We start from the raw sequence: 9,026 nt of genomic DNA on the forward strand, positions 1-9,026 counted from the left end.
ACGCTCCTGTGATAGTTACAAGGTGGCATGTCCATGGCCCTTCCAAATAGTGAGGCCACTCAGAACATTTCAAAAACTACGTGAGTCATTCTGTTTGGAAAGGCCTGGTTCTTCGGGCAGTGTTGCAATGTTCCTTCTTCTGTCTTAGCTGGGGATTTTATGTAAACAAAAAAAGAGCAAGGAAGTTTAAACGAAAGCAAAGAAAATATTCATGGAGAGATCGGTTGGGTGACCTCAACCCCAGCCTTGACGAAGCTCAGCCCCGCCGCCGATGGAGCTGTGGGCTTGACCAAGGGTTCAGGTCCTGCATTGCCTGGGACCCTTGTCCTGAATCCATTTCTGGTCCCTTCCAATGGCCAACTTTACATCTAGAGTGGGGCTCTTCACGTCTTAGAATTAGAGTCGGGGAGTCTGTGAACGCAAAGCAAATTAAAGCTTTAGTTTCACTCACCTCTAATTGAAATGTGGTATTTTCTTCCGTGATGGGTGTTAGCCCCCAATCTGAGTAGCACTCATAGGGCCAGCGACTTTCTCACGGGTAGGAATCCACGTGATGGAGATACCTTGCAACAGTCTCCGCTGTCATGATCCCCAAATGACAGTAGTTAGAAGACCTGCCGCTAGACTCTGTTTTCAATACGTTAATAAAGATGCACAGCTATTACGCTAACACAGATTTGTTTTAATACTTTGATGATGATATTAATGATACCTGATTTCCTTCTAATCTTTTCAATTTATCATTGCATTTTAAAATCATTGTTCTGAGAAGGTGTCCGTAGGCTGTACCAGGCTGCTAGAGGGATCCTTGGCACCAAGAAGATTAACGAGCCCTGCTCTAGAATGTTCTCATTCTAGATCCTGCTCTAGAATGTCCCAAGGGCTTTCAGGCTGATGGGAAACAAGTAGGAAAATGTAAACTTGAGGCCGTAAATAAAATAAGTGCAGGAACAAGCGTGTACTTTTAGACGCGTTTCTGTTTGCATTTACCTAATGATTCCTTTTACAGCAAATACAAGGCCTCCAGCTCGTTCACGGTGTCAAAAGTAAAAGGTAAGCTGGCCAGTCTTTTCTCATATGACCGCAATACACAGGTTATCTTGGGTTTCCCTGGAATTTCATTCCTCTTAGTTATTGATTTAATGTTTACCATGTCTGCTAATGTTGCTGTTCTCAGCATTGTAAAGATGTTTAAGAGGTTCCTGAGGAGGTCGATTCTTTAACTAATTTTTTTTAAATATCATAACTTAGGGGGAGTTCCCCGGCAGTCCAGTGGTTAGCACTTGGCGCTTTCACTGCTGTGGCCCAGGTTCAATCTCTGGTTTGGGAATTAAGATCCCTCAAACCGTGGGGCACGGTGAAAAAAAAAAATCTGAACTTGGCAATGGACCTAGATAGCTAACCTGAAACACAGGCATGGGTTCCCAGCTGACTGTCACAGAAGTACTAATGCCTGGGTCTAGAGTAGCTAATAGGTTGCATAGGGAGTATCAATTTCTAGTGAGTGATAGTGGCTACCTGGAGCGTTGTTTTGAGAAGGATTCTGAGGCCTCATTCTGGGCTCAGCAGAGCACGGAGCTTGATAGATTAGTAATGTCTGCCATGGACAAGAGAGGGAAACATGGGGAAGTTCATGGCCCATACTTGCTCTCTCTGGCCCAGTTTTTTGTATGGCCTCCGGGATGTTCATTTGGCAGGGTGGCATGCATCCACGGGAGAGCACGCTGTAACCAGAACTGGGGTCTGGATTATAGTTGCCCAGACCGGGCACTTGACTGGAATAGTCTCAGGCAGGCGGGGATGCCAGGGTGTCCCACCCAGCACCCTCCCCTGGACCCTCTCCTTGAACCTTGCCCACTGACCCTTTCTTCTTTTGGGAAACCAATTCTTGTCATTTGCCCTGGATACAAGAATATCTGGTTAGATATCTTTATAAAAACATATAGCAGGGCCTTCCCTGGTGGCGCAGTGGTTGAGAGGCCGCCTGCCAATGCAGGGGACACGGGTTCGTGCCCCGGTCCGGGAAGATCACACATGCCACGGAGCGGCTGGGCCTGTGAGCCATGGCCACTGAGCCTGCATGTCCAGAGCCTGTGCTCCACAACGGGAAAGGCCACAACAGTGAGAGGCCCTCGTACCGCAAAAAAACAAAACAGAACAAAACAGAACAAAACATATAGCAGCTTTTCCCCCTATTACAAAAGTAATGCCTGTTTATTCCAGATAATTTAAAAATACAGAGAATTGTTGAAGAAAAAGAAAAAAAGACCTAAATTCCACCATTCAGAGATAACTGCTCTGAACATTTTGGTGGATATCTGTAGTGTTTCTTTTCCCTCTGCATTAAGAGTATATACATTGGTAATGTACGCAAATAATAATATATCAAGAATAGTCTTCTGTACCTTTAAGTGGACTTCTAAACCTCATTTTAATGATTTCCCCAGCATCCCATTGTATAGCAGACCCTTGGTGTAGTAAACCAGTCCCCTTGTTGGATTGCTGCATAGACCCCTGGCCCATCCAAGTGATCGGCTGGACCAAGAGCGGGCAAACTACGACCCTCAAGGCCAGATCCTGTCTGCTGACCGTTTTGTAAATAAAGTTTTAGTGGCACCTGACCGCACCCATTCCTTTGCACGTTGTCTGTGGCTGGTTCCTGCTAACGATGGCAGAGCTGGGTGGTTATAACACAGACCATGGGGCCCACAGAGCTGGAAATATTTACTCTCTCGCTCTTTAAGGAAGCGTTTACCGAGCCCGGGACTGGACAAGGACAGGCTGTCAGAGACTACAGGTGGCCAGTATTAGAACCGCTTTCTTACATCTGTTGTTAAAACACGACATGTGACCTTGAAGGAAAGAGTCACCTGCCCCTTGGGAAGGGTGTGAGCAAAGAGCTCTAGGCTTGGAATCAGAAACCTGGACCCTCAACCATGTCCTGTGCAGCCTCAGGAGGTCTCTTAGCTTTTCTGGACCTCAGCTTCCCCATCTGTATAATTAGTGTAATACCCGCCATGAGGCTCCAGGTGGAAAAGCACGACGCAAATGAAAAGTTTGCTCGCCCCACAGAGAAACTGTTTAAGGGGATGACACCTTTGACCTGTAAAAACGCTTGGGCCTTGGGTTTTATCTCATCCCTAGAGTGCCCCTGGGGGAGGCGCCAGGAGCATTGGGGCCTGACACCTGCTGGGCCTCATCCCAGCTCTCATCCCGGTTCGGGGGCCCAAGGAACCCCTAGGACCCGTTGTCCAGCAGCCTGTTTCACAGGCCAGTAGCCTGAGGCCCAGGCTTGCCCGTGACCTGACCCTTCCCCTACGTGTTCCTATTCACAGTGCAGGACCTGGACTGCTACACCACCGTGGCCCAGCTCTGCCCATATGAGAAGCCGGGGACCCACTGCCCAAGGTAAGGCTCCCTGGCATCTGGACTGGCAAACATGGAGGCCGAGAGAAGAAGTGCCAGGTTGGGTTGCGGGTCACTGCCCGGAGCCACGCACAGCTAAGCTCTAGACGTGGCCCTGGTGTGTGTCCACACAGGAAGTCAGTCACTTTGTGCTCCGAGTCAAGGACCCACTTGACCTCTCCCTGAGACCACTCGTTCTCAACCCTGGCTGCACATTGGAATTCCCTGAGAGGCATTAAAAGAACAAATCCCAGTCTCCGGGCGTGGCCCAGCAGGACATCCACATCTTTAGCCGCTTCTGGGTGAGCCCCGTGTGTAGCCAGGCCCCAGGGCCCCGCTCTGGGAACTTAACTGAAAAGATGACTTTGCCCTTCTCGATGTCACCTCCACTTGAAGGAGACAGTATTTGACTTCATTTGCCACCAAGCTCTTCCCAAGCCCCCAGACAGACCTTGGGACCTGTCATTCTTGGCCTCTTAGATCAGTCGAGAACTCTGGAAGCTGGGTGCCACTGGTCCCCTTGGAATCAGCTCTTTGATTCTTGCAGTTGATCTGTTATGCTTTTATGGGTCACTTTAGAACTAGCTTGTTAAAACTCAGCTTTTTGGAGGTATAATTTACACACAACAAAATCCACCTATGAAAAGTATACAGTTCGATGTGGTTTGACAAATTGTACACCAGGATCCAGGCAGAGAACATTTTCATCACCCCAGCAAGTTCTCTTGTAGTCCGCCCCCCTCCCTCCAACTCCCACCCATATCCCTGCCAACCACTGACCTCCTTTCTGTCCCTATAATCGTGCCTTTTCTGGAATCTCATATACATGGAGCCGTCACAGCACGGAGACTTGTGTATCTGGCTTCTTCCCCTGTGCACCGTGCTTTGCGATTCATCTGTGTTGTGGAGTGAATCGGTGATTTGTTTATCCTTTCATGTTGCCGAGTGGCGGGCGTTCCATTCTGTGGATGTACCGCAGTTTGTCTAAGGAGTGGGTTTTACATGCATCTGCCCAAACCTTATTTGGCTGAGTTTTGGGAGGATGGTGCATCAGAACAAAAGAAGGGGCATCTCCAAAGTGCCTGTTAGATCCTGTCGGAAGCTGGGTTATGTAGCTCTGAGATTCCACAAGCTGTGCGGCATGGCCAAAACAAAAACAAAAACAAAACAAAAATCTAACAGGTGGAGAACCCCGAGGTGTGAGCAGGGAAGAGCCCCGGGATGGGGCCAGAGAGGGGACCAGATGGGGTTCCTGAATCCTCCCCTTTGCTACTCACAAGCCAGAGGGCTTCCGGCTGTCGTTTTGGTTCCTTGGTCCCTGGGCTCCAGCCCATGGTGCACCTGTTCCGGATAAAGACAAAAGACCTTTGTTTAAGTAAAGCTCATGCTCTCTCCTGGTGTGAGAGATTCCAGTTTGAGGCACTCTCCTCATCCCCTATGGCAGGGATGTGCCGACTGACGCAGCGGTGAGCCAACCCTTTCTGCCCCGGGTTATCAGTGCCCCCTGCCTGGAATATTCTGTGACTCACAGAGGTGAAGGCCTCCACCCTTTCCTCCCCTGCACAGGGAAGCGGACTTTCCAAAAATGTATTGATTGTAATCTCCATAACGTAGCCACAGTATGAACCAGCCAACATCCAAGAATGGGAGGAACAACCCCTTACAATCCCATACTCCCCTCTCTTAGATTTTTATTTCCTTTCACCTTGCTGTTTGTACATGTCTTGTTGTATGGCTTTTCTTTCCCATAAAGAGATTCCATTTTATGAATAAGTGATTGGTCAGAAAAAAGAAACAGAAAGCATGCATTACTAAGGTACACTGAGTAAACCAGCAATTTTAATCAAGTAATGATTAAAGTAATCAAGTAATCAGCAAATGACCCAAAAACCTTTAATTCCTTTCATTTTAGTTACAGCTTTTAAAAAAAATTATTTATTTATTTAAAAAAAATTTATTGGAGTATAGTTGATTTACAGTGTTGTGTTAGTTTCAGGTGTACAGCTAAGTGAATCAGTTATACATATATATGTGTATATATATATATATATATATATATATATATGCACTCTTTTTTAGATTCTATTCCATATAGGCCATCACAGAGTATTGAGTAGAGTTCACTGTGCTATACAGTAGATCCTTATTAGTTATCTATTTTACATATAGTAGTGTATATATGTCAATCCCAGTCTCCCAGTTTATGCCTCCCCATATGGGGTTTTAAAATTCTATGTGCACTTTTAAGGAAGAATATCTTTATCACTGCTAGGGTAGGAGAGGCATATTTTTTTCTTAAAGAGTAAACCGTGTGGTAGTTGCCTTTCACCCAAGTACTTAAATCTTGATGTTCAAATAAAGAGGGCCAGCTGCTTTTCTCAAGAGATTTTGTTTTCTGCTGATTATAACCATCACCTAAGTGCTTCTTGTTTTCCAGAGTTCATTGTCCGGCGCACTGCAAAGATGAGCCATCCTACTGGGCTCCCGTGCTTGGAACCAACATCTATGCAGACGTGAGTATTCTGGCCTTTTCAGCTGCCACCCCACAGAAGCCACATTCCAAGGTCTGGACATCAGAAACTTGAGATCCCATTCCTGTGCCTCTAGCTAAATTTAGATCACTCATTTTTGCTACCATTGCCCTAGTTTCTCCATTTACAGAAATATTTGAACTTCCGCCAATGTGTGCTAATGAGTACAGACACAGGTGTACCTCCTCTTACACAGATGGCTTCAGAGTTTGGTGAACGGAATTCTGCTTCTCTACTGACATGCTTTTTTCATGTGAAGGCTTCCATGCATCACACACTTCATTCCCCCAGATATTTAACAAACTTTCTGGCTCTCCTGATGCATTTGTAAGCTATTCATCCACTGTACTCACTGCATTTCTCTGTGGCTGTGTACACACGGAGCTAAAAGCACACGGAAGAAAATACAAGCTCCCTCCAATTTACTACTTGTTAATAACCACTCTTATTATATTGGAGTCTGTTCTTCCATTTTTCCCTCCTAACTTTAGCAAGGAAGCTTTAGCCTGATTTTTCTTTTTCTTTTCCTTTTTAAAAAATTTTATTGGAGTATAGTTGAGGTACAGTGTTGTGTCAATTTCTGCTGTACAGCAGAGTGACTCAGTTACACATATGTATTTTCATATTCTTTTCCATTATGGTTTCTCACAGGATATTGAATATAGTTCCCTGTGCTACACCGTGGGACCTTGTTGTTTATCCGTCCCATATATAATAATTTAGTTTGCATATAGGCTGATTTTTCTGAAGTGAGTCCTACAAAAAGTAGCCTTCTCCCCCCGGTGGTCCAGGCTTTAGGGACATGGTGATCCAGAAGATGTGACTGTGGTCACAGTTCTGCCCAACAGACTATTTGATCATCTTGCCAAGTTGTTTATCTCTCCGTAGAATGAGCCAGAGCTGGGATTTTCTAGTCCAGGAAATCTTCTAGGTTTAAAAGTTCATGATGAGATCAGCATCGCTCATCCCCAGCTGACATTTCTACTCAGCCTTCATTTTTACCGTTCTCCCTTACCCACGACCATCACCTCCCCCCGCCCCCATCTGCCTTCATTTATTCTGGATTCCTGTAAATGTGAGCTCACTGAGTTCTGCCAAGTCAAACCAACCTTCGTGGCTACCTGCCCCCCACTCCCATCTTTTTTTCTTTCCCGATTAAATGAGTCTTTTTTTCTCCTTGAAAGCTGCTAATTCAAAATTGAGTTCTAAAAGTTTAACGAAAGAGTAAAATAATGTATATCAATGGTTATAGTAAATGTTTGAGCCCAGATCTGCTTACTAAAAGACAGCGTCTTCGATTTTCAAGTGCTTGAAGCGTAAAGGGATGAGCAAAATGATTCCAGCCAAATACAAAGAAACAAATAGATAAAGCAGGAGTGGCAATATTGCTATTGGAGGAAGTGGAATTTAAAGTTAAACATACTGAATGGGACGAGACAGTTCGTTACGCAGTGGTGCAAAAGGTATAATTTATGAAGATGTGAAAATCAAATCTGTATGCTCCAAACAGTGTGGCAGCTAAACGTATAAAGAAAAAAAGAAGAAAAAGAAAAGAGAAAAAGAAAAAAATTTTAGAAATACAAGGAGAACTTGATGAAAATTTAGTAATATTATAAGGCTACTTTTTACTGTATTTTAGGCTCTTAAAGATCTCTAGGTATTGTCACAGAGAAGGAAAGTGAGGCTCAGAATAACCTGCCCCGAATCACGCAGCTAGTACATGGCAAAGGCGAGATGCAAATGAGGGCGTATCTTGCCTTAGGGTCTGTTCTTTCCCTTCCCTGTTCTGCCTTGTTTGAATGCACGCACACTCATAAATACACAGGTGTGAACAGGCCTGTTGGTGAAAACCTGCCTACAGTCTCTTCTTCTCTAGGGTTTTGAGATTTTAGAAGCACTGTGCTTGGCACCCAATAACTTCTATTCACGTTTGTTGAAAGAATAAATCAGCAAAAATACTGCAGCAGTCAGTGCTTAAACAGCTCTTCGGAGAATAAAAGAAGGAAGGAAGAAAGGGGAGAAAGAGAAAGCCACCTCCATGTCAGAGGTTCTTTTCTGGCCTTGGTTTCTAGGTCACTCTGTATTCTGGGAAATGAGGATGCCTTTTTGGAAAATGTCTGTTTAGCTGAGAGATTTATCTTGGGAGAGTCGTGTCCAGACCTTCGAAGGGCCGAACAGTGCCTGCAGTTCCTGCCTGCTCCCCCGGAGTGCATTAGCTGGCAGAGCCCGTACTTTGTGGTGAGCTGCAGGCAGGAGAAGCAGCAGGGTGTAGCCTACGAACGAAGTCTGGGTCAGGAGATGCAGACTGAAGCCCCAGCTGTGGCATTTACCGGTCGTGCGATGGTGGACAAGCCTTTCTCCCTGCTCTGAACCTCAGTTTTCTTATCTGTCCTGTCTCCCTCGGTGGCTGGATAAATTCTCACACTCGTGCACACATCAGAATCCCCCAGAGGGCTGTTCAAACGGTTCCGGGTCCCACCCCACGTGTTTCCGACTCACGGGGTCTGGGGTGGAGCCGAGGAATCTGCATTTCCAACGAGTCCCAGGTGACACTGGTGTTGCTGGTCTGGGACTACACGTTGAGGACCACCGGGTTAGAGAGGACAGTCCCTTGAGAATTTTCAGTAATGGTGATGGTGAGAGTGATGATTATGGTGGTATTTCTCTTATTAACTAACATCTATTGAGCACTTACTGTGTGCAAGCCTGCATTTAGCCCTTGATCTTACTTAATCGTCTCGATAGGCCCTCTTAGGTTCTTACTGACCCCTGTAGAGTTGTATGCAGCTTGCTGGCTCTGGGTGGCAGTCACAGCTCTGCTGTTTGCCAGCCAAGTGATTTGGGGCAAGTCATTTAACCCCTGTTAAGAGGGAATAATAATAATAATAATAATAATAAATACCTACCTTGCAGGTTATTGGGAGATTACCATATCAATCATGTGAAACACCTAGAACTGGGCCCACCCTGGTAAATGCTCAAAAGGGTTACCAATATGATCCTCACTTTATTAATTAATTAATTTTAGTTTTGGCTGCGTTGGGTCTTCGTTGCTGCACACGGGCTTTTTCTCTAGTTGTGGCGAGCCTC

The 9,026-nt window shown here is 45.6% G+C and overlaps 1 protein-coding gene across 1 annotated transcript in view; it reads left to right on the plus strand.

The window, feature by feature from the left end:
* The window catches only part of CRISPLD2 (cysteine rich secretory protein LCCL domain containing 2), a 109,086-nt gene that overhangs the window by 24,632 nt on the left and 75,428 nt on the right, over positions 1-9,026 (plus strand). Inside the window, exons 11-13 of the mRNA XM_007468463.1 lie at positions 1,010-1,053; positions 3,336-3,408; positions 5,843-5,918. Coding sequence (XP_007468525.1) covers positions 1,010-1,053; positions 3,336-3,408; positions 5,843-5,918 — 193 coding nt within the window. The remainder of the gene's footprint in view (positions 1-1,009; positions 1,054-3,335; positions 3,409-5,842; positions 5,919-9,026) is intronic.

The sequence above is a fragment of the Lipotes vexillifer genome, unplaced genomic scaffold (genome assembly GCF_000442215.2).
Source record: "Lipotes vexillifer unplaced genomic scaffold, Lipotes_vexillifer_v1.1 scaffold23, whole genome shotgun sequence".
NCBI classification, from domain to species: domain Eukaryota; kingdom Metazoa; phylum Chordata; class Mammalia; order Artiodactyla; family Lipotidae; genus Lipotes; species Lipotes vexillifer.